Source organism: Ochlerotatus camptorhynchus, unplaced genomic scaffold (genome assembly GCF_037179485.1).
Source record: "Ochlerotatus camptorhynchus isolate MF236.1 unplaced genomic scaffold, CSIRO-AGI_Acam_v1.1 ptg000443l, whole genome shotgun sequence".
Lineage (NCBI taxonomy): Eukaryota > Metazoa > Arthropoda > Insecta > Diptera > Culicidae > Ochlerotatus > Ochlerotatus camptorhynchus.
In genome coordinates, this window is record NW_027040929.1 from 1,067,949 (window position 1) to 1,094,983 (window position 27,035).

At 38.3% G+C, this 27,035-nt stretch overlaps 1 protein-coding gene across 9 annotated transcripts in view; it reads right to left on the minus strand.

Annotated features, from left to right (window-relative positions):
• The window catches only part of Ten-m (teneurin transmembrane protein Ten-m), a 409,761-nt gene that overhangs the window by 26,128 nt on the left and 356,598 nt on the right, over positions 1-27,035 (minus strand). For 7 of the 9 annotated variants that reach the window (XM_065234804.1, XM_065234802.1, XM_065234803.1 and 4 more), the window contains 6 exons: positions 24,211-24,427; positions 23,958-24,152; positions 22,762-23,173; positions 22,509-22,642; positions 12,398-12,605; positions 10,283-10,309 (listed from right to left, as the gene is read on the minus strand). In XM_065234804.1, coding sequence (XP_065090876.1) covers positions 10,283-10,309; positions 12,398-12,605; positions 22,509-22,642; positions 22,762-23,173; positions 23,958-24,152; positions 24,211-24,427 — 1,193 coding nt within the window. The remainder of the gene's footprint in view (positions 1-10,282; positions 10,310-12,397; positions 12,606-22,508; positions 22,643-22,761; positions 23,174-23,957; positions 24,153-24,210; positions 24,428-27,035) is intronic. The other 2 variants (XM_065234801.1, XM_065234798.1) reach the window with 1 other exon arrangement.

Sequence of the window (27,035 nt, forward strand, 5' to 3'; positions counted from 1 at the left end):
GAGGGTTGGAATTCGTGACTATCCTTACAAAAATAAAATAAAATAATAAGGTCCATACAAAAGGAGGCCATGAAAATGAGCCTTTTGCGTGAAGTAATTAATTGAAGTTTCCCATATAAAGAATACTTTTTACTCTTTCAAACAATATCACTGGCATGTCTCACTGATCCCCACATGTATGTTTTATGAACCAGCATCTGGCTGAAAATCTCCTTTATAAAGACAACCAACCAACCAACCAACCAACCTACTATGCGATAGAAAGGAAGGTTTAAAACACCCCCTGGGCAAAACGCCACCATTGTATTTCTTCAAATTCAGGTTTTACAATACTGATGGGCAATCCAAGTTTGGGATGGGACAAGTTTGCTGTGCAAATTTCACAGCTGTCAATTGTCGCATATAGGGGAAATGACTCTAATGTTGGCCTATGGATCTAAGATTGGGCCCATCGCTATCATTTTGGTAAGCTTATTTGAGAAAGTATTCATTCCATCTTTGTGTTGCATGAGACATCTTGAATTAATGCTTTGAGCATGTCCTATTTTTGGTGAGTGGTGTACTATCCGTTTAAAACAAACCATACATTATCTTTGTTGGGCGAGCATATTAGTTGATAGATGGGGCACATTACACCGCCTAATTGAAGAACCTAGAATTTTATTTATTTATTTGTTGTCAAACCGTTTTACAATTGTTTTAGTGATGTCGAAAAAAATAATCGTTAACTGCCACTGAAGAAAAATAAATTATTACAAGTTGTTTCTAATTCCCAAAGCAATGGAAATACGTGATAATTGTGTTAGTGAAAGTGAAAACGGTAAAAATAGATCTGCTTTTTCTTAAGGGAGGCGTATTACACCTGTTTACCCTAAATTGAATTAGATTTGTTGTTGAAATTGACCACCTGAAACGTTTTTACTAAATTATACAAATAACAAGTTAGTATACATTCAAAGTGTTTTCATGTTACTTCATACGCAAAGTTTGCGATTTTCAGAGTTGGCTGGAAATGCTATCTAACGTGAAGCTTTAGTGTGATAATTTATTAGCTAGAGAATGATCTTAAAAGAGGGTAGGTGGATAGTTCCGTTAGAGTATTTTATCATTTTAATGGTACATTTACATAACTGCCTTTTAAAAATGGTTCTTATTTCAAGATAATGATTTTTTTTTTCAATGTCTGGAATCCTGAACATTATTTCAAGTTCTGAAGTGTGCTTAAGTCCAACGTCTCAAAATAATTTTTTTTTCGAGCTCAAAATTAAAAAAAAACCCGCATTTAATATTTGCACCATCTCAGAATTATTTTTAAAAGTCTCTAATAAAGTTTCATTTGCTCTAGAAACAATTTAAAAAAAATCAAACAATTATTTTTTTATAATTTGGTTTGAAGTTTGTTTTAATGAATTCAAATAAGTGGTCAATTATTTTTTCAATGTATATATTTTTATTTGTTCTTAAATTAATTCTCTATAACTCGTCCTTTGATACCATTTCGATACAATAAACAGTTTTCGAGATTTTTGAACTTAGTTCCCCTGAAATATATACGCCCTTTTGAAATACGCGTTTGAAAAAAATGTCTAATCTAAATATCTGTTCCCTCTAGAATTCCTATAAGTCTAGTATAAGTTGAAATTGGAACAGGTGATTATCTGTCGACGGCTTGGAAAACCTCATTCCAAATCAAACCATGCATGCTTGGCATGCACAGTTCTACACACCAACTACTCATTTGGTAATAACTTTTCACTCAGATGTTGAAATTTATTTTTCTTTAAAGTAATTGATCGATTAGGCTCATAATTTACTATAGATATGCGAAGATTAGGTAAAGCTTAACATTTGAATCAACACTAATCAATTTAACACTTAAATTCCGAGATGTGTAGTGAGAATTTCTCACCTCATTTTTACAACGCAAAAACAAATACAGTTTACTTCTAGCATTAAAATTTACTTTTTTTACATATCTATAACAAGCTTACACTCTATTCTATCTACTGCTTAAAAAAGAACTATGTTCCATCAACTGTGTGCAAAGTTATTAGCAAATGAGCAGTTCGTGACCAAAACTGTGTATGCCAAGCATGCTCTCTACCCGAGCAAAGTCTGAGATCAAATTGAAATCTAAATTTGCTGTTGTGATTTCGCTGATAATGATTACTCAGGTTGCTGTCGTTTTGGTTTAAAACGACCAAAACGACAGCAACCTGAGTAATAATTATCAGCGAAATCACAACATCAAATTTTCGGTTAAAATATCACAATTGAGAGCAAACAAATCTTCCTGTGACATCACATTGAAAACTATTTCTGCTATCAGTGAGAACAACCTGAAAACTCAATTTGATATCAATTTTTCCTGTTGATAACAAAACAAGTATTCAATTTGATGCTATGCTAAGGCAATGAAAACAAACATATTTTTGAAGAGCAAATGTACAGCAAAATGAAAACAAAATTTGGTATCAAATTTGTCAATTGCGTAAACTGAAATCAAATTATGATTTCAGTTTGATGTTGATATCAAAACTTGATTTCAATTTGCTGTCATTTTGATGCTGGACTTTGCTTGGGTAACTAATTCCCTACTGTCAAAAACATAGACAAAGTTTCATTTAAATCTGAAAGGTTTGCGTAAGCTTAATTTATATACCGAAGAATATCAGCCAAAACCTTAAAAACAAAATATTTCAAAATTCAAAAAAAAAATCAATTCAGATGTCAGTAACAGACATCTTTAAAAAAAACATTTGAACTTGAATCGAGAATGGTATGGAAAAGACTGGTTTAGGTAAAAATTGAACCGAAAACGATCGATTTAATCCTTATGTGAGTGAGGAATTTGTTTTTGAGCGGCGCCGGTGGTGTAGTGGTAAGCGTGATTACCTCTCACCCCAGCAGGTCTGGGTTCAATCCCAGTCGGCGCCGCCGGGATGTTCTGAGGCATAACATCTCTGATCACGCCTTCCTTCGGAAGGGAAGTAAAGCCGTTGGTCCCCGGTTCATGAGTTGATGAGTCGATAGGTAGAGTCTAGGTGTGGGAGCTGCCTCCCTGGCGTCGGTAGCATTGGTGCTCAGCACGGAAGACAAGATCGACGGAAAACAGATCCGTAATTTCTTCTGTGTTATTTGCAACGATTGGCCTGTCCGAACCCCCTGTCCCGCCGGAGGTCCATCGTGCACAGCTCTGTTTAGAGTCCCAAGCTGACACGAGGACGATTTGCTTTTTTCTACACTGTGTTATTCCATCACGCACATAATTATTTAATAATAGTTTAATCGGTGCGAGCAAATCGTTTAAACGAACATCAAATTGAGATCGGTAATTCCCAGAATGATTTCTTTTAGGTCAGCCGTTATATCGGCAACAGCTTCACGCCACACGACATTAAATGGTTAATTTTCGCAACAGATCTAGTACAAAAAAGCTACGGCAGTAAACCGGAAAATGTTGTTCCAATATTTGAAACAAGTGATAACTTTTTTTTCTGTACTGGCCACCATTTTTTTAAAGCTTTATTAGCGAGACTTTTAGCCTTAGGCTGGATCGTCTCTCAGAAATATGTTTTCTGTTATCGCTTCTTCGCTAGTTTTGGAAAAATACATATTTTTGAATAACGTTTTGCCTATATAAAAAGATGTGCCATGCTGTCAGTAGTGGGGAGATTAAAACTGACAGCTTATATTAATCGATTTTTTTTATAGGTGAAGACGTCTGCACATTGTAAACGAAGTACGCGTATTTGTCAAGGATAAGCAAATAAGTTAGTGAAGTTAAATGAAAATTACTAATCCTTCTCTCTTTGTTTATACAGAAATTCCACTAAGACGCCACATTCATCAGGATTGAATAAAATAATCAACAAATTCACTATAATTTTTTAAATATTTACAATTGCACTTCGTAGCTTCGACGTCCATTTTCTCAATGCCCACTTTTTCTTTATGGGACTGATATGCAATTATAGGCAGTGAAGTCCCAGCACTACCACACTAGTGGACAGTGTTTGAAAATCTCCTAAGTATTTTCATCACGGCGGTCGGCTATCGCGTGCTTTTGGTCATAATCAGAAGATAATGATATTTTTACAAACTATTGCACATTATTCTAATAATTGTTACTATCCAGCTCGGTAATGGTGGCCTGCAAAAATGAATAATTCCACAGTAGTTTTTGACACTAACAAGAGGTTCCCTTTCGCGTCTACCAGGAATAGCTGAAAATGAAACCAAGAGCCACATGTGAAAAGGGCATACAAGCTTTTTGTAAACAAACCTTTGTAAGCCCTTTTCTCGCCAACCGAGGGTCGCCCACGCAAACCAAGAACATCATCGGGAAGTGAAAAGTTTCCCCACCCGGTGATGTTGATAGTTTGCGTGAATGTCATAGGAGTGGCGAGAAAAAGGACATAAGAAGGTTTGTTTACAAAAAGCTTGTATGTCCTTTTCACATGTTGTTCTTGAAACGACATGTGACCTCCAGCTGTGTCAAAAACTACACTGAAGTATGCATTTTTATAAATATGAAAGCCGCCATTACTGAGCGTAGATTACTGGCTATAGGTTGTAACTGCAATCCGTTGTTTAAAGCTATTTTGAAAATTCATGGAAAAACATTGCATTTCGACCAAAAACGAAACATCGTTACCCATTGTGCTGGAGTGAGAGTGATTATACTCATGAATTTTCCAAACACTGCCTAAGGCAAGGCACCCTTCAGGGCACAAGTGGCGGTGGTACTTCATCACCACACACGGTTGAAACTTTGAACGATGTCGTGTGGCGTTAGGTGGACGTTTACATAATATTTTTACATGTCAAATGATGCAACAACGGCGCCACACTAGTGGACACTGCCCACAAGGCAAGACGCCCGTTGTATACTTTCTGATTACGGTTATCAAAACCAGATAAATGGTCAAACATTGAATATCATCATCGTGTATAGAGGACAATTTACCTTCGTTATTCGACCGATGAGAGTAACTCAGTAACTGAGTAGAATTCAACTCAAAATTGTAAAAAAGCGAATGAGTAAAAATTTCCTCACTTTTCCAGGAAAAACTACTTGAAACTGCGAGCATCATTTTACTCAGTCTACTAATAAACAAGTAGTTTTTTCCTGGAAAATCGAGGATAATTTTATTAATTTACTGAGAAACTTAAATTTTTGCAATTTTGAGTAAAATTCGACTCAATTTTACTTATTTTTAAATACTAGGTATATAGAGATCTATATAGATTTTTGGAAAAAAATGAATTTTCAAAGTTTTGAGCTTTTATAAACGTTAAAGATTTGTGAGACTTTAATACAAATGTGGCATCACTGATTTTACTAATTGTACACAGCCGACATAATTCCGAAAAGGAATTGTGAAATCCATATTGCATCATGTGAAAGGTTCCATTCTTTCAGAGATGAGAACATACAAAGCCAGACGATCATGTTCGACGACTAGCTCAAACCACGTTCCTTCCTTTCGTCATATTCCACTTCTTTGGCTATTTTTACTATTACTTAGTAATCGCTTTCGCAGTTATCAATAATTTTTAATTGACCTGTACTATTTTTGTAATCGTGTGATAAAAGTACTCTTTGCTCAGGGAAGTCGAGATATATACAACCCAGACAATTTATGGACCAGACCGGGAATCGAACCCATTGCCTCCAGCATGGTCTTGCTTTATAGCTGCGTCCATTTATCTTTTGAACTATGGAAGGTCACTATTTCGTTCGTTATACGTTACGTCAAATTCGTATTTAACTGTCATTTTGACGCATCTTTTCAATAACGCCCTCAAGTTATGTTATTCGGTTTGTTCTGTACTATTTAAGTTTTATAGTGTTCTTGAAGAATACATGAAAATCTTAAAAAAAACTTAAACTCGTAGACTGAGTAAAATTTGTCTCGATTTGTCTTCATATTCATAAATCAGGGACTATTTTACTTCAACCTGACTCCACTTTCTACCAAGGGGTAAGACAGCTCCTGAGCTCCTGAGTAATTTCAGAGTTGCTTTTGAGGCACCTCGAGTAAATTACATTGCTCAGCGAGAAAGATCACTGTCATTTGCTTTCTCACTTTTCGCATCACAGCAACATATGGAAGTGCGAAGCCGAAAAGCTACTGTCAAGCAAAACATCAACAAAAATCGGGGCTTTCGGCCTGCAACTCCAGGCGAGTATGATTGCGGTTCTGAACTTTCGGTACCTAAATTTCCATCGGTTCCCAGCTTCCGGGATGGCATCCGGATTTATTATGAAAACGTGCGTGGGCTGAGGACTAAAATCGACTCGTTTTTCTTGGCTGTTGCGGATTGATTTGATCGTACTGACGGAAACGTGACTGGATGACCGGATCTATTCATCGCTACTTTTCGGATCACTTTATTCCGTCTTCAGAACTGACCGATCTCCCATGAACAGTCAAAAATCGTGCGGTGGAGGCGTTCTGCTTGCTGTCTCAACAAGACTAAGCAGCTACCCATTTCCAGTCTACTGGAACAGCTCTGGATTGTCGTGGAATTTCCACAACATATTCTCAGTATAGGCGCTGTCTACCTGCCTCCTGACCGAAGAAGCAACTACACGATCATCCGTTAGATTATGGAATAGTTAGGCTCGATTTCGTCTCGATTGTGTCCCCGCTCTTCCACTCTACTGTTTGGTGGGCTACAACCAAGCTTTTGGACAGATTTAACTTACACGAGTTTACTCAAGAAAACACTTTTCCGAACCAAATCGGACGATTGCTAGATCTAGTCCTGGCATTCCTGATTCCGCATTACCAGGTACTTCTACTTCTTCACCGGTCGAGCCACTGTCGTCTTTGTCGTATTAGATGCTAGATTGTTGCTTCTACCATCGATCTGTGTTCCGAAAATATCCGGAAATATCTTAACACATAGTCGATGAAGAGAATCGATCAGTGTAGATAGGACCTATTGAAAAGTGACGAGAGAATTCTATTTTGTTTACAAACAGGATTGACGTCTAATATGTAAACGTGGTAAACGGAGTAAACCGAGAAGTAAACAGATATAAAAATCGATGAACGTCGATTAAATTTTGAGGCACACTGAGTTACTCGCTGCAAAAAAGCAACTCAGAGTAAATCTGTCTCACCCCTTGCTTTCTTCGATTTTGAATGAAATCCTGCATGACATTGATTTAAATTTTGGCGAATTAGGTTTTGCACCGTCGGGGTCAACCTCAATCTGATGACAGTTCAGTGGTACTGTTTACGTGGACTTAGTCGTTTTTTCCTTGGGTAGATTTTCTCGATAATTTTTCAGACTGCAGTGAGATGTAAACCACACTTCAAGAGCAAATTTTCATTACGTCGAATGTAACAAAGGTAAACAAAGTCGAGCTATCAGTGTCAATCGATGCTCTTGCTATTACACTATATACTGCCCGAATATAGGATCACATCCAATTTTTAAATTTATTTACCAGTCGAATTGCTTTTTGACGTAATCACCTTCCGATCAAAATAGTTTTTGATATTACTTAAGTCATCCGATTTAAGTAACAGCACTGAGAAACCCGTGAAAAGTGTACTTTCGTCGTTTCGCTTTCTCATTATTAAAGTGAATAAATCGAACTGTTTGTTGCTAAGATGATTTCGGTGGCCCTAAATGATGAATGGGCTGCACGTAAGGAGACGTAATTGATAATTCTCCCGAATATCCTGTTGAATACACTTTGACTTAAGTAACAATAGGGGCCACCAAACGACGTATAATAACTTTTGACTCAAAAACCAGTATTTCTTAGCATGAAAGCTAGCGATTTGCCTTTGTATGATTAAAACCCGGCTGAATATGTTAAACATTGCTATCACTATGAGATTATATGTGTTTAATTGGAAATAGGAATAACTTTTCGGTCATCAAAACAAAACTTTATTTTTCTCGGATTGGTGCGAATGTTACTTACGACATAATGAAAATTTGCTCTTGACTTCTGCATTGTCCACGAGCAACATCCTTTCACCGACAATTTTCAAGTTAAAATTCGGAAATTTTAGAATTTGTTTTTTCGAAAAAACGACTAAGTGCTTGTAAACAGTACCACTGAACTGTCAAAAAGGTTCAGCCTATTAACACTGAGTTCATTTGTGACGTCACGCAGCAGAACCTAATTATTCACAAGGCTGGTAAAATCGAAGTAGGCCGCGGTGCTGAATTGACGTATTCTTGTTTTGCTGCGAGATTTTTTCGGAAAAATTTATACTCAATTTTGAAATATCTAATAAGCCTAATGTGAAGCGGAATTGTAAAAATTGTGTAGTGAAATTGTAAGTGGACTGCGTGACGGTGACCAATTGGTCTACCACTTCTTTCAGTTGCTTGCGAATAGTGGAATTCAGGAAGACAGCAGATTGATCCAGCGCTGACGCACAGGTAAGTTATGTATAAAAAAAAAAACAATCAATTAACTGATGCTCATTAAATATGCGTCAATCAAACTTTTGTTAGATTGATAGTTTCAGTACATTATCAGTAGAGCTATCACCGTCTAACTCCCGCATTCAAGCTTCTTGCAGTCATAGGTGATGATTGCAGGGAGATTTAATCCATAATGTCACTGCTAGACAGTAGCAGTTGGATTGTAAATACCACGCCACGGTTTACTGCAATTAATACTTTATTCACGAATCCGTTGTTTATTCAACTGACAAATGTTCATGAACTAACTTGGCGAAGAAATTAGAACTATTTACATGAGCCATGCCTCAAAAAAACCGTACCGGTTCACAAAAACTGCACGGTTCACCAAGGTTTTTCAAAACACGATTAAATGTTGTAATTTCTTCGTCACGCTATTTCTTCAACTTTTATCAGACGAATTAATATAGGTTTCATGAAAAAATCACACATGAACCGCGATAAAAAAAAACTGTCCGGGGCACTATCCAAGTCTGAAATACATACATTATGTACATTATGGGGACGCCCGGTTATTAAATCCAAGTATCATTTTTTTTTATTCATGACATTGCAAAGGGATGAATTTATAGGATGACGTCGAGGTTGTCGTATGGATTCCTAAAAAACATATCAATTCAGAGCCCAGCTCTAGCTTATGATTGTGTGACGTCAATCACATGCAATATTTCCCTCGCGTCAACTCGGAAAAACTACATATTTCGCACTCGAAAGCCCACGAAACGTGATCTCGTTATAGTCAGATAAAACGCGTCGCATAGGTATGCCAGTTGCCAAAAGTGGGACACATGCAGTTTCATAAAATTGAAGTTAAAAATTAAATTTATGCCATTTCTCTCTGCAAACTAGCCTCCCCCTCGTCTCGTGCTTGCATACTGGAGGCAGTTTTGTTTAAAAATTAAAAACGAATGCCTGTGTGCGTGGACGCTCTTTCCGTTAATTTGCTTTTTTTCCCTTGGTCCCTTCACTATTTTTTCCGCTAGGAGGATTATCACGACGGTGCACTGGCATGGCAATAGGTGTAGTCCTTTTTTTTTTTTTACGCGAAATGAAAACGATTGACATTCGTTTGTTATTTTTTTTTCTTTCTCCACGGGTGATGTTGATCCAAATCGCCTGCTGTGCGCGGATCGTTGTCCAAAAATTTTAACTTTAAAATGTGGTCTACTTTTTTGTTGTTGTTCAGGTCGGTCATCGGTTTCGGATCGTGCTGACGTTTCGGCTTGCTTGTTATTTTTTGTTTGTTAGAAATATCATAGCATTTTATATAGTGAATAACATACATACACACAGAAAACAAATAACAGAAAAACCAACTGAGCATTCCATTTTCTTTCGGTAAAGTAATACAACATAAAACATAAAATTTGTCACGGTACACAAAACTAAAGAGATAATGAGGGGGGGCGGGTGGATGGTTGATAATGAATAGTGGTGACTGGTTTTGGTTCCTTTCTTTTCGGTGGGAGGTGGAGTCTTATTCTCTAGAATGGAAAATGGCAGCATGGAACAAAAGAAGAAGCGCTTGATTTTGCATCTTTTTTTTCTGCTGTAGTTTCCAGAGCATACAAGAGGAACATTAGAGCAGTGTACTTTTGGGTTAGTTTGTTTTGCTTTGCTTGTCTAATTGTAAGTGGGGTTTGTTGGGCGGGAACGGGAACCGGGAATTTTCTACTAGAGAGTACTGGTACTAATTAAAAATACTATTCCGCAAATCTCTTGTTTCGTAGACTTTTTCTTCTTCTTTTTCTTCGTCGTTATGGGATTTTAGTTGTTGTGGTTCGAGCGAGTTTTGTTAGTTCTGACGATGGACTCTTACCTTGCGTTAAAATGATTCCAAAAAACGCTGCACATTCACACACAGTCACAGATTACAGTTGAGGTTAGTTTAGAAGAAAAAAGAGATGAAGGAGAAAAGCATTTGTGTTAGAATCTGGGTTAAAGCTCATCGCTGTTGGGGAAGGTTCTGATTAGTCTCGTCGGATCAATGGGTTAGTTTTTAGGTTAGTTGGTGCGAGAGCTATTAGTTAACGAGAAGACCAATATGCGCGAAAATTTGCGTGGGGAATAGGAGGATTACTTAACACCGCTCCAGCGCTCAATTCAATTATCGGTAAAATGCGATAATTTCCGAAATTCAATCTAAAATTTATCTCTCTCATTGCAGGCATGATCAGACGCAGGATGGCAAATTGATTGAAGGCTTAAGGCTCGAATTGAGGGGTATTGGTGACTGGAAAAGACCGGAAAATAGGTCGAACGCTGTTCAAATGAGAGTTAATGTCATAAATTATGCACGGAGATTAACTTTGCAAATGGTTGATCCGCATGGGCGTATGAAATTGAGATAAATTTCAATGCATCGAATCTCCTGCCGGGGAACCCAGGTCAGCTGCCCTTGCAATTCGTCAGAGTACTCTGGCATAGCCATTCATGAGATAATGATCCATAATTTATCAGCAGGTTAATAAAAGATGACCCGAGTGCCATTTACTGGCAAAGGAGGATGGGGGAATCTATCGGTCACCGATTTATCGCGGATGAGTCAGGGATTTTGGACAGAAAAGTTAATTTGTTGGAATTTTACAATACGCACTTTGTGTGATTGTGTGTTTGCATCGAAGCAATCCTTGATCAAAACGCAACGGTTGCTTAAGCTGATTTTAGCATTATTTGACCAAATAATGAGCGGTTTTCAGGCGCTGCTATTCAAACAATCGCTCATTTCCAATTCAAACGAGTTGGGAGGAAATTGATTAATCATCAATCAGAGGAAAAACAAATACAGCAACATGTTATGCGTTTGTGATGGCGGTACACGTACCGAGGCATTATACCGCTAATTTGACTGGCGCATAAACAAAAACCTCACCAATAACTTCAGTTATATGTACGCCAATCAGTAGCAATGAGCTTCGCGAATAATACCAACAATGGCAATAATTAAAATATTATCGCATTAAGCGGTGTTATAATCATCGTGCGATTGGTATAAATTAATTTTTTATAACACTCCAAGTACCGAGAGGTGAGTTGGGCTGGGGTTTTTTGAGAAGCTAGGAGGCTGGTTTGGTGGTGGAGGCACCTGGTGCGGGTCCTACCACCTACAAAATCGCTACTTTCCGGAGATTATCGCGAGAGCAGAACCAACGCTGGGAGAATGGGAAGGTTGGCCTGAAGCAGACGGCCTGGCTTCGGTTCAGTTGTTAATATTTAATGTATTAATTTATGATAAATAATGTACGCTTTTGTTTGTGCTATTAATACTATTGGATTTTTTCGTATTTGCTTTATCACCCGGGCGGAAGCTTCTCTTCTGGGTATCACATCTCTTCGGGGCATTTAGCTTGACTCTGATTCAGGTTTTTTTTCTCACTCTGTTAGTAACAATAATATTTATGCGGAACATTTAAAATAAAACAAATGGCAATTAGCAGGAGGATGTATAAATAGACGGGGGCACAACATAATATATTTATATAGTAATCATAACAGCAGTATCCTTTTAACTCTTTCTCTCTCGTATGTATGTCGAAACAAACCAAGAGTGAAACGAACAATGAAACGGACAAAAAAAAAAAAATCAAACACAAACATAAACGCGAAAATTGGTATTTGGCTTTCGTGGGCTCTCTGGGAAAAGCCTTCAATGATCGACGAATCCGCACCTTCGTTTTTCCGTGTGAGCGGTTCCGGGTGCGGTCGTCATTGAAACCAATCGTTTTAATTATTATTTACACACACGTCGGTGTTTGGATAATCGATTTCACCGGTTTAACCGATAAAAAAATCGATACTATTTAAACACGGAACCGAAATCGACGGATTGAAACAAAGAACATAAATACACTGAACCGAAAACAAACAAAAAAACAAAAGAGCGACGATACACTCTTTCTCGTAAAATCGTCACACTTGTCTGCAGTGGACTTACCTTTCGTTGAAGGTTTCCAGCTTGGCGTAGTTCTGCAGGCTGCCCTCGTCGATGAGGAACTTCATCCGTTCGAAGAAGGACGCCGTAATGGCTGGCGGTTGCTTCCGGAGGAGAACGTCGATCGGTTTTGGTGCCGATACGCACAGCTGACTGGTCAGGCACGAGTGGCTTCCGCAGCACTCGGGGTCCTCGCAGTCCACAAGGCCATCTGGAAATTGGATCGGATAGGGGGTCAGTGGGCGAACCTAGTGTGGTGTACGAATGTGCGATCTGGGTTGCTGATTTTTTATTTTTGGCGAATGGGACTTTAGTCTATTGAATTCTGAAGTTTGAACCTTCCACGAAGATAATCTAAAACGCAAGATTCTACGTAACTTTCAGACTATAGCTGTTGTTACATAAGGACATGAGTCACGAAAGGTGTCCGGTCGTATATTGTTTGTCATTTACTCATCAGCCGCGTCGGTGTTCCCCGTGAAAAACGCAAAAATATTGCCACCTATACTGCCTATAATCCCATATGGAAAAAGTAGACATTGAGAAAATGGCAGTCGAAGTTACGAAGTGCGATTCCCATGTAAATATTTGAAACATCATAGTAGATTTTAAATATTTTTTTTTCAGTTGCATTGAAGCTTTCATCCCAAGTAACATTTTGGGTTTTATGAGAGTTCTTTAGACCGTGATTTAGACTTGTAGAGTGCTTTAAAACCTTAATAAAACTTGCAATGCTACCTGGGATGTTATGTTATTTGAGTGAAAAATATGGCACCTCGAAAAGCAGAACTGTAACTGGAACCTCTGGACGATTGAATTTAAGGATGGGACTGATATGCGACTACTTTGCTTGATGAAACAAACTGACTTGATGTTGTTTTCACATTTTTCATGATCAAAGTCCGTAGTTTTATCACATAATATGAAAGTAGATGCCAATTGATAGTGGATAGATAGCGTTGTTATCTCAAACTTGACGAAAATCCATATGGGACTGAGATGTGATTATATTGGAAGTATTATAATATTTTTTTAGATTCAATTATCGTAATGGTATTCTCAAGGGTTGCCATACAAGGGTTAAATTTATCACTTTAAACCAGTGGTTCAAATTAAGTTCTAGATAAACATTTCAAAAGGTCCTATCTGCATTGATCGATTCTCTTCATCGACTTTCTCTTTCGTCAATAACTCAACTGCAAAACCTTTCCCTGTTGTATTTGACGTTTTGGATGCTAGAGAAAGACCTCCTGTATCAAACTATGTGGAAGAAATAGCGCGAAACTGTTTGCACAGAAGTGGTTATGAAAAGAGAAAGTCTATGAAGAGAATCGATCAATCGAGAATTGGTTTTACATTGGCAGGTCTATTAATCTGACTATCTATTGCTATTTGCTAAATTTTCTTGTCGATATGCCACCATGTTATTAAATATAATGCCGCGGATACACTTGGATGACAAACTATAAGCATGAGCGTGATTTGTATAATAATTATGAGCACTTTACAACAACTATACAAAAACTATACAAGCGTGCCCATGGATGTGCTCATAATGTATTATACAAATAATGCTCATGATCATAGTTTGTCGTACAAGTGTATCCACGGCATAACGTCTGAAACGTCGCAATGAAAGTGTGAACTGCAAAATAGAATATTTTCCCATGTTTACTTCGTGCTAGAAAATAAGAATATAATGCCTTATGAGTTACTTTTATCTGTCGCAAAATGTGATCGAAAATATTAAGTAGATATCAGTCACGCCTATTTCGACATTCTGTCTTGAGATTTGTTTACAAATTGTGAGCTGTCAGTGGGGCCCATAATGTCAGCTGGCAAGATGCCTCTCGGAGGCAATACAAAGCAATTATTGAGTGTCAGAAAAGTGCAGTCCAGTTTCCTGCAGTCGCAGTCAGTCGCTAATATTCCTGTTCGTTGGTATTCCACCGGTGTTCTCCTATTCCGCTCAACACAACGTAGGGATGGATATTAGACTGATGCAAAATTTGAAATTTTTGCTCCACAGTGCTCAATCGGTTTTAAATTTAGTCCTGATTAGCCTCCCAAAATTTGAACACATTTAGTAAGAAATTGACTTGGTACAAATCATTTGAAATGTATATGGAAATTATTATGGGAAACCCAAATGTATTGTTCATAACTATCTCAAAATTCACCATTTCATCCTGCTTTTAAAAATGATTACTGTACTTGTAGGAAATTTTCTCAGCTACAACTTTGTTCACGATTACCTTTCGATCAAATGTAAGGACCAAACGTTATTAATGATTTAAGTCACTGATGTCTTACACAGATAAAAATTCTGAATTTTAATAGTGATGTAAACATTCACTCTCGTAAACTTGTATTTCATTTCACGCAACCGAGCAACTTGTAAACAATGTTGTTTTCAAGAATGGGCTTTGGTATATTGTATACAATATTTGCTACATTGCATGAAATGTCTCAGAGCTTTACATGACATTTAATGTAAACTTATATGATATGTGACACTCCATTTATGTGCATCATACTGAACAGAAATTTACACTACTTTTTCGAACTGTGTATGATTATGCTCAATCAACTGTTCAGCAGGCAACATTGGTGTTTCTGGCGCGTAGAATAGAGCAGTGTTGCCCACAAAACAGCTGCTTGATCATGTCATAAGGTAATCAATCTTTTAAGCAATTAATAACTATCTAATTCTACGATTGGCTGAACAATGATCTTCTGCAAAGTTGAAGCTGAGAATTTGTCCCATAAGAATAGCTACATAACTATTTAACTGCAATATGGAAAAAGTCAAAATGACAATGGCGGAGGTTGTTCATTGAAACTTCCGGTCGTAGCATAGTGCTTGCTAAGAGGTGCCAGGTGGTAACCTACTGATTACCTGACGATCGGCCAAATTTGGAAGACGTCTGCATTGAATTGTCTCACATTGTAATATTCCGCCCACTATATCACAATCAATTGCGAGTAGCTGAGCGTAATGGAGACAAGGAAAGCATTTGGTACAGGACCAAGTCTCTCCCGGCTGGCGCCAAAACAATGAACCTGGAAGCAACTGGATCAAGTTGTCATGGGGCACGAAATGATCTTGTTGCATAGCTTGGAGCTGTTGCAATCGAGGAAGGAGGGGGGGGGGGGGTTGGTGCTAATGTTTAATTTGTTTTTGTATAATTTCAGGTGTTAAGGTGGTTCGCTGCCTCGGTGGTTCAGCAAGAATAATATTGAGACATACGGGAATGCAACAAACGTGTCAAGTTAACTGCATTGGTAACGAAAACGGAGGAGCGTACACCTGATGTCACACGCTAAGGTGATGGTAATAAGGTCGGTGATAATATAACATTTACACAAAAGCGGAGATCAAATCAGATTGGTGAACGTACCAAAATTCGAAACTTCGATTAAAACGTGGAATCTGTGCAGCACCAGTGGAGAACACCCAAAAGCTGCAGGTCTCATCAACCGCTGCCTGCGGTATATAACTTGTGGCTGGTGGCCTCACAAATGGATCTCAGATGTAAATGTCATCAGAAGCCGATAGCAATAGAAACGAAGTCTGCAGCTTGCAGCTGCAGCGTTTGATTATGAATTAAATCCACCAGAACATCGCAGCAAAGGCAAATACTAAGGCGGCGGAGCGTCAACAAGGAAATTAAGCAAGCCGATAGGAATTTGACCTGGGCCCAGGTCAAGCACGTGGAAGTCTTTTACGTTGGCCCTGTGCACCTCTGGAGGTTCCCAGTTATTTGAGTACGACGACGATGGACGTTGCCCCTTGGAACGGAATGAAAGCGAACAAACCTGATGTTGCACAAAAAGCCGGCGGTTTTTTTTTTAGCAAAACAACAAAATCCTCTATCGCTCTCCTTTTTTTTTTTAATCTCTTACTATCCCCTAATCGGACGCTAGTGGGACCAAAAAGCCTGCTAGTGAAAGGAAAGTCATTATGCTATACGGTCTTGCATAGGCCACGACTAAATTTCCGTAGGTTCATGTCTGGCTTAAGTGCAGATCGGTAGGCAGCAGCAGGGTGCTACAGATGAACTAGCCAACGGCTAAAAATCTCTCTAATGAAATTATAAAAAAAGCCTGCCAGGGTGTGAACTGAGCAATAACAATAACAATATGGAAAAAAGGCAAAATGACAATGAACACAATGTTTGGTTTTTGCATAGTAATTTCCATATAAACTTCAAATGGTTTGTGCCAAGTCAGTTTCTTACGACATGAGTTTAAATTTTCAGAGGCTAATCAGGACCCGATTTGGAACCGCTTGAGCACTGTGGAGCGAAAATTTTATATTTTGTATCAGTCTATTGGACATCCTGGAAACTTTTGTGATTTCGTTTGATTATTATTATGATTTAATCAATTTAATCGATTTTGTCGTTTAAAACACTCAAACACCTTTTTACTCAGAACTTGGCTTTTGGCATATTAGCCATATCTTCATTAAATTAATGAGGTTTGAGGTATTATCTACAAGGTATGCAAAAAGTACTCAAAATTAAGTTTTAAAAATCTCAACGTTGGGTTCCATCATTTGAGGTCCGCCGGTGAGTGATTCAGAAAAGTGGCGTTGGTTAAAATTTACTCATCTATTGAGTAATAATAGATAAACTCAAATTTAAGTTTATTTTCTGTTAATCATTGTTAAGCTCAAAACGTAATATTTTTAATTATCAATTGATTTAGAACTCTCCGTATTTGTTTAATTGTTACATGTTTGTTAATTGTGTTGCGTAACATAATTAACGAAGAATATCTTTAAATGTTTTCAATACATTTTATTTAACTAAAACACGCTGCGATTCAATGTAAAACAGAACTCAATTTTCAGTTACTCAACCGTCATGTTTTCACTGTTGGGTACTTTTAACTTATTTTTGGCTGAAAATTATAGCAACCTGCGCTGCGGTCGATGCTGTCGTTTTGCATGGCTACGGAAAAAAATGGTGTTCAATATGTTATTATGAGACGGGAGAGAGTGTAATATAGACTCCCGCCAAATTCTATGATATTCAAAATGTTCTGAAAATAATTGAAAAACACAAAAAAAAAATGGTGATGATCCTCAAATTAATTGTTATTCTTATAACTTATGACTTATGAAAATAATGACACATTATTTTCAACGAAATTGGGATGATTTCAAGCTACTTTGTTGACTTACTTACTTCCTTAACGTTCTCATTTTCGAACAAATTTTATGAAATGACTATAGGGTGTCCAGAAATATTTCGTGTTTAACTCTAACTTTTTTATTTAAATTTTGTGTTGATCATCAAGACTCTAATTTTACAACAGCTATTTGAAGGAGCTTTTAAAGCAACAAAAAAAAAAAATACTGAAGGCTCCAAATGTCTAAAACTAAAGGCAAAAGCACAATTAATTTTGTCTTGCTAAACTCCCATCCCATTCTCCACTGTGTAGTGCTGATGGAAATTTGTTTTTGATTATTTTCCATAAATTCCTTGTTTCTTTACTTTGTGCAACTTTTTTACAATTGAGTCAAGAATTTAGTTCACTAAGGAGCAATTCGAATAAGACGTCCACTCTTGAGGGGAGGGGTTCCTAGAACTTGCAGCACGTGTAATAAGTACGGAAAAATGCGAAACACAGAGAGGGGAGGGTAAAAACTGAAAAACTTGTTGACGTCTTATTTTGATCGCCATTAATGGATAACAGCTACTCATTAATGGATAACAGTTACTTATTAATGGATAACAATTACTGATTAATAGTTAAACAATTTGCTCATTTTTTTTTCCTTGATTTGTTTTCCGTCGATCTTGTTTTCTGTACTGAGTACCAATGCTACCGACGCCAGGGAGGCAGCTTCCACACCTGGACCCTATATATCGACCAATCAGCTCATGGACCGAGGACCAACGGCTTTACTTCCTTTCCGAAGGAAGGCGTAATCGGAGATGTTATGCCTCAGAACATTGGGATGGGCGCCGACTGGGATTAAACCCAAGCCTTTTGAGGTGAGAGGCAATCACGCTTACCACTATACCACTGGCGCCGCTAATTAACTCATTAATGAGTGAAGCAACTTTTCTTCAAAGTTGGTATTGTTTTTACCCATTAATGGGTACTTTTAAGTTAGCGTGCACCCTAAGTTGAACAATCACATAACATATGTGGAACTCGATCATCAAAAATCGACCCCATTTCAGTAATTTAAAGTGGTATACATGGACATCGATCTGTCAAATTGATTATACCAGTTGTAAAATGAGAAAGGGGATCAAGGGGCTTGTCAATTCTTTTAAATAATTCTACCGTAGTTTATAATTCTATGCGTTCCTAGCAATCCTGAACTCATGTCTTACTATTTGCTCAACCTTATAATTATATAGCTTTATTTATAATTATATAGCTAACTTTAACAAATTCATCACCTTGATTCACACAGCAAAACTGTGGTAAACTTACAAGATACATGTATGTAACATTTCCTTCTTTGGACATTTTCTAATTTTTTGGAACCAATTGCATCAAACTTTGATTTCATTAGGTTTCGTAGGGGGAAAAACACGACCAAGTAAATTTGGAATTAAGTGCTTACATTTTGAAGTCCAGAGAGAAGCAGCACAATTTGGAACAAGAGTCAGAAGTCCCATATGAAAAATATGCATTGTTTTGAGCTGACTTTGCATTGTTTCATTCCCTAGAATTTTGCAAGCAGAACGATAAATGATATCGAGTGCTTATCAATACCTGCAATATACAAGATTTCAACTCTCCCTATGTTTCTCAATTGCCGTCAATTGAAAATTTCTTCAAAAAAAAAAAAACGTGGTAAGGTTGATCGAAAAGGCAAAGGTACACAATCAGAACAAGTTTGTTTGTCGACCACTATGGCTAAGGTCCCAGGGTGGGACTCCCAGCTAGATGTATCAATAATCGTTAATATGCATCAACTGGTTATTTCGTGCTGTAATCATAAGTTGACTCATTAAAAGCACAGTTAACAATATTTCAACATAACACAGACATAATGATAGTTTTACACATATTCAACGTAATCATCAAATCATCGAATTGTTTGCATTAAATTACATGCAATTAACATGATTTCCATAATGAATCCAATGCAAACCATAAAGATCGAAGAGACGAAGAAATATTGCATCTGTAAATAGGCAATATTACTGAATAACAACGCTCTTGATAGGCTTCTGACCGACTTGAAAATACTAGTTAAAAAATCCTTTGAGAAGCCCCCTGTCGAGCTAGTCGAAAAAAGAATGCCCATACGTCAAACTCCGTCAAGCATTTAAACAGCGGAGTAACAAAAGAGACGACAAATTATCTGGACCTCACCTGTTTACATCTCATTAGGCATTACCGTTACTATTGACAATTAGCCTCTTCGGTCACTCTGTAACTCTTCACTCCTATGGTAAAATATCGTGAAAGTAGGTGAACATTTCCTTACTCTTTCACTCATATGAAAATCCCATATAATTCTGTCAATCTTTGCGTGAAGAAACTGCGGTTTGCTAGAGGAATGAAGAGATAAGACAAAGTCCGCTAGATTTCATGCATAAATTGTCAGATGCTTATGGGATTTTACCAGTTTAATAGCTGCAGAGTAACCGTCAACGTCAATGCTTACATTCGTAAGGGCCAATGCTGCAAACGTAAACAATTACTTTTTGCGTGAATTTCTCGAAAATGAAAACTCACTCAAGAAAACCAACACCATGATTGTGTAGTGAAAGAGTCCTCCTATCCGATAAAGTTAGTGGCTTACTTGGAATGACTTTGACGTACGAGACATTTACGAAAGAAGCCATTATTTATGTTTTCGACATTGGTCCTTATGAATGCTCAGTGTCGATATCACGAAAAATTTATGTTGACAGATGTCCAACTATACCACTGAGGCAAAACAAAAAAGGGGTCAGCTTTAAGTCAGCTTTTTTCATGAAGTTCCACATATTTTATGTGTCAATAATGCTATTGCCTAATATAAAAAACGAGCCTCCCTTTGATAACCATCAGTATCGATCTTCTGATATTGAGGTTTGACTAGAAAATTTAAAGTATGTACAGAGCTTTTCAAATATGTACTAGAATACAAACTGAGCCAAGTTCCAGCATGCACATCTGAAATCATAATTTTGCCAAATTTCCATCATAATGAGTGCCACTTCGAAAACTTTCAAAAATTCCACTTATCGAAGCATAATTTTTGAAAATTTTGTTAAAGTTTTAGCCTTATTTAAGCCTATGTTAACAACCGATCAGTGAATGCTGGAAATAATGTAAAAAATACATTAGCATGGAGTGTGGAAACTGACATTTAAGTAAAAGTTGTTCAAATGATTATCAAAGTCTTGGAAAGCTAGCATAAAACATGCCATTTTTTGTGATTTGATGTGATTGTGATGTGATGTGATTTTGAAGATTGTTAAACAACCAACTCAAACACAGACAAACAGACGTAACTCTTTGAATAAGTTTTTCTTGAAAAAATTGTAGCTAATTGTGGCGACATCCCTCGAGCGTGTCATGGAAAAATTGCCGGACGATATGGTTAATTAATTTAAATAAATTAATTTTAACTTTGGTTGATTTGCATTCTACGGAAAGGAAAATTATACAAATTTTCTTCCGACGTTGGGTAAATTTTACCTATTCAAATCGATTGATCGTAATATTCACTCAATGGATTCTTGATCAGGATTACTCAAAATTGAGTTTTCGTCTTTTCACAGTCTTAGAGTAGTACCAATAGACTAAGTGAATCCAATCTTTACTTTTTTTATATTCGCGAAGCTTTTCCTGGGCAAACCTGGACATTAGACTGATGCAAATTTTGACCTTTTCAACAACATTTGAACTCCTTTGAAAAGAAACGGACTTGGCACAAACCATTTGAAGTTTATATGGAAATTACTATGGGAAAGCCAAACTTTTTGTTCAATGTCTTCTTACCTTTTTCCATATTGCACTGTTCAAAAATTCAAAAGCTATACCTATGGAAAATTTTCTCACCTACAACTTAGCAGAATATAGTTGTTGAGCTAAACGTCCAATAAAATAGTAATTAATTGTTTAAGAGATTGATAATCTTATGGCATGATCAAGCAGCTGTTTTGTGAGCAACACTGTATCTTGCAGTGTGACATAGTAGCCATGATTGTTGTCCTCTATTCTAAGCGCCAGAAACACCAATGTTGCCTGCTGAACAGCTGATTGAGCATAATCATAAGTTATTAGTTGCTTGAATTATTGATAACTTTTGATGCTTACATTATATTGAAAAGTTTTCTTGGACAAAGTTGTAGCGAAGAAAATTTGCTACGAGCTCAGTTATAATTTTTTAAAGCAGAGCGATATGGTAAATTGTTAGATGGGTATGAACAAAACATTTGGTTTTCCCATAGTAATTTCCATATAAACTTCAAATGGTTTGTGCCAAGTCAGTCTCTTATCGAATGCGTTCAAATTTTGGGAGGCTAGTCAGAACCTGATTGTGAACCGTATGAGCACTGTGGAGCGAAAATGTCAAAATTTGCATCAGTCTACTGGACATACATGAGGCAAATTTACTCATCGCTGAGTTCCTCCACTTTATGTGATTTATGAGTTAAATAAACTCAAATTTGGGTTGTTCTCATTCACAGCGTTGCTCGCTAAATCGCAAACAATGTTGCATGCAAGGTAAACAGAATATATAGAAACTTGAAAGTGATCCGATGCCAGCGCGGTGAGTAGTTCGTAGATATTTAAATCAGTCGTTAAATGCGTGAACGCTGATCTAGAAAGAAGTGATTCATTTGTTTGTCTATGAGAGCAGTTTTTGCTAGGCAGTTTAACACATCTTTAATATCAATATTACACATTTGTAACTACTACTAATTGATCGGTTATTTCTCTTTAATTTTTCAGGATTTTTAAGGAATTCCTCAAGCCGATCTGGAAAACGGTAAGCACACTTTTTCACTCTGATATATTATTCTAAAAACATGTAACCACTACTGGAAAGAGAATGTGTACCATTTATCGTAAACAATATTCGCCAAACACCCCATTCGCTTAAAAAAACAGTCATACACCGATCATCGCTATCACCTACCTCTGTCGTTGTCCTTGTTATCGCCGCAATTCTGTTCCAACGGCATCGAACAGTCCGGACCGTCCCATCCTTCATAGCAACGGCATTCCCACATCAGTTCCCCACTTACGTGACACTGGCCATGTTGAGAGCACCTGCAAAAAGAAAAAAAAAAGTTTCCACCATTAAACATCACACACCGCAACCCATGGCCCTTTGCCTTCGGGTTTGTCTTTAAATCTCATAAATATAAATCTCGCACTAATCATCTTACCCATTTGGACAACCCTCCAAGGTGCAGTGCTTTCCATTCCATCCGGTAACACACAGGCACGTTCCGTTCTTACACTGCCCATGCTCGTTGCACCTCGGATCGCACAGTTTACTGTTGCAAAACTCTCCTCCCCAGCTGGGATCGCAACTGCAGCTGTCGCCCACGCAACGCCCATGTTGGCCACAGTTCAGATCGCATAGTTCCTGCGAACAGTCCTCTCCACTCCACTTCGGCTCGCAGGTGCACGTCTGGCTGTCCAGATCGAACGACCCGTGGCCGGAACAGTCCGGTAGGCATTGCAACGCATCCTGATCCATGGTGGCACAGTCCGGTCCCTTCCAGCCCTTCTTGCAGATGCACGTACCCTCGGCACAGAATCCATGGCCCGAACAGGTTGGATGGGGACAGTCCACTGATGATGCGGAAAGAAAGCAAAAACCAACAAGAACAATGGTATAATCGTTAGTGCTCATGTTGCCCCGGTTGCATAACTATGGACTTTTTTTTCCGTTAGGGGTGTTGTGTTAGAGGTTAGGTTAGGTCAGTACTGGTGTGCCGTCCCTCGTAATCAAATTACTCTCTATGGGAAATGTGTTTGCGTTTGTGTGAGTGTCAATGCACCAAGTATGAGATGACAATAGAGTGTACAGCAAAGCGCCCAACGTGTGCTGCAATGTTAATCCCCTTTGGACGGCGGGGTTCTAAAAGAGTATAAAAAGTAGGAAAAACTGCAACCCCACCAGGCAGGCAGATAGGCGAGAGAGAGAGTGTCGGCGACCAAGTGGGAAAAATAGTTGTCAGAAGGATGAAAAACGAGGCTCAGAATCGAGAAGAAAATAAATAATAAATGTCTGAAAGTAGAGAAACTTGCTGTTATGTATAAAAAAAAACTTGGGTGGAAAACCGCAGTGCTCTCATTGCTCCTAGTTTGTAATTAATTTAAATTATTTATATCACATCTTGTTCGCCTCTCGGTTTTCACATAGCTCCTTACACTTGAGTTTCCGAACAACATAGCGAGTGAGCACTGTGAAACTATCGCGTTCGAAGTGATACAAAAAAATGAACATAAACCAGAAGAAGAAACGCCCACCCTCGATGGTGGTTTGGTTCTTAAACTGCAATTTGCGCAAATTAAAAATGCAAACCCCCGTCACAACTGGGAACGGAAAACAGTTTGAAATTTGGTGAGCTACCTTCTTCGCAGTATTTTCCCTTGTATCCTCTCACGCACGAGCACTTTCCGCTGACGCAGTGCCCATGGCCATTGCAGTCCGGAACCTCGCACTCGTCATGCCGCAGTGAGCACTCCTTGCCCTTCCAGCCGGGATTGCACTGACACTCGCCGTTGATGTATTCGCCACGTTGCGAACAAAGCACCGGACAGACGCCTGCAAGATATGCACAATGTTAAACACGTCACTTCCACTGTGTCAGAAGAAAACTTACTTTCGCTACAGTCATCTCCTCCGTAGCCTGGATTACATTGACAGTGTCCCAGCAGGCATTGGCCATTTCCAGAGCAACCGTTCGGGCAGTTTTGGGTCATGTCCTCGGCAACGAGCGCATAGAACGTAATCTCTTGGGCGTCTCCATCGTCGTTGTAGATCGACAGGAACCAGTGACCGGGTTCCATGTAGCGGGTCACTTCGCGGCGCATCGAAGGCTGCAACGGGATAAGACGGAATTTAGGTTATAACGAAAGGTAAAAATCGATACAACACCCCCCCCCCCAAGGAATCGAGATTGGTATTCACGATAACTGCTCTTTGTGCCACTACTTATACAGCAACTGCTAGCTCTGCGAAGGAATGTGTTTAGTGGCAAAGATATAAACTTCTGGGCGGTGGTGCATAAACACGCGATCGAGACACACGACGCTGATTAGGCTCCAGAGTTGTTTAAAATGAGGGATTTATGTTTTCCCTTTTACATGGCTGTTTGATGTAGCACACACGGTCGATAAACTCTACCTTCGCAGAAACGGTGAAATTCCTCCTCCATATGCTAACAGTGAGTCCTCACGGCAAGAAAACGATTATCTTGATACACGACGAATGGGGCGCACCCTTTCTCATCACTCAGAACGATAGTACCTACAGAGAGTATCAAAGCAGATTATATAATCTAGTTTTTCGCTTCGATTAATACACACACAGCCCGAAGGGGGCGAAAACCGATATTCTCCCCTCTTCTGGTGCGATCCGAAATCAATCAAAAAAGAAATCAATTACACAACAACTGAAATGTGTGTGTTTATCTTCATCCCATTCTCACTTTATCTATATTTTGAATCCCTAATTAATCAGTGCAATATCCTTAAGCCAAAGAGAAACGATCGACCGGCAGAGCGCTCGAGTGCTATCGACCGACATTTATATGACGTGCTGTTGCTGCCGGAAGATATCTACATGTAGGCGCAAGCAGACGCATTCAATCCGACCGACATACAGAGGGCTCTGATCCACCGCCCTTAGTGGGCTGGGTGGCGAGCGAGGGTGCCGCATAACTACGGGGCGCATATCGGAGAAGCGTAAGAGGAAAAGTGAAGGAAAATGCCGCCAGACGTTCAAGGGGGAAGATGATGCATCGGGATGATGATGTTTTAGAATGGATCAGTCTCACGGACAGACTGCCAGCCAATGCTTTGGAGAGTGGGAAAGTGAAAGGGGAAGCTTTGAGATTGAGACCAACATTGAAGTCTCGGCAGCTGCACCAGCCAGCACAACATACGGTGAGCGTGTGTTGGAAATCAATTTGTGGTGCCGGAGAGGATTTCCAAGCCGTCAGCGAGGTGTTTGCTCGGATTGGTGGGAATGTGAGGTATTAGTGAGAAGAGGGAATGCTTGGGAAGGGTTGCTGATAATAGTACTTATCTAATGATGATTGAGATGTTATTTCATCTGTTTTATTATGAATGCGGGGCAATACGAATTTAAGCGGAAGTGGAGATCATAAGATTGTAAGGAATTGAGGATAAGTTTTCAGAAATTTTAAACTTTTTATAAGCCCAAGAATCTTGCAGGTTAGGTTCTACTTTTCACCATTCAAATAACCAGTCAAAGGAGGAAAATCAGTTTTGCATTCATTTAGATTTTCAAAAATTCGGTGATTTTCCTGCATTTTTAAATTGATTTTCCACCATTTTACGTTCGAAAATGACTCTGCGGGTGAGTGAAATATTTTGAAGTCTCTGAACTTTATAATTTTTACCGATTTACCTACAGAAACATGAATTTAGTAATTTATCTCTTAATTTTCGATTAATTCCACTGCCTCAATTGCTTATCATTTACAAAATGCGTATTTAGATTACACGACCGATGAGAATAGCTCAACTTTAAGTTGAATTCGACTTAAAATTGCACGATTGTGGGCTTACTCTGTGTAAATTTTCCTATTTTTTCCTCTAGAATCTGCTCGAATATAAAGAAAATCGATGAAAATTTTACTCGGTATATGAGTAAATTACTCGTAAACGGAAGTAAATACTCATATAACAAGCTAAATGTTTATTTAAAAAAAATATGTTTGATTTGTTATCCAATAATACAGGGATATTGCATTTAATAGTTAATATTCATATTTTAGCTTTCAAAATCTTGCTTTTACTAGTGAAAATGCAATAATTTCCTTTAAACACATTACTAAGGTATTGGCTCTAGGATCCTCAGTACTTGTTTAAAAAAAATTATTTGAAAACCATTGATTGTTGTAAAAAATCAAGACCAACAATTGAAAAGGCCTCAACTCCAATTTGTCAACAAATCTCTTTTTTTCCTTGATTTGTTTTCCGTCGATCTTGTTTTCCGTACTGAGTACCAATGCTACCGACGCCAGGGAGGCAGCCCCCACATCTGGACCCTACCTATCGACCCATCTACTCATGGACCGGGGACCAACGGCGTGAGCAGAGATTTTTGCTTCAGACTGGGATTAAACCCAGGCCTTTTGGAGTGAGAGGCAATCACGCTTACCACTACACCACCGGCGCCGCTAATAAACAAACCTTGTAAGGTCATTTTCTCGCGAACTAAAGTCCGCCAAGGCAAACCAACAGAATGAACAGGTAGGGGAAATTTTCCTCTTCCCGATTGTGGTTTTGGTTTTGCTAATGGAGGTTTCGGATCGCGAGAAAATGGCCTTACAAGGTTTGTTTACAAAATTTAGTTTAGACCATTTCAATTGTTGGTCTTGAAATATTCAAAGCATACTTCGAAATCTATCAAAGTTACCCCGTTTTACGGTACGCCATTTTAAAATGAAAGCCGACA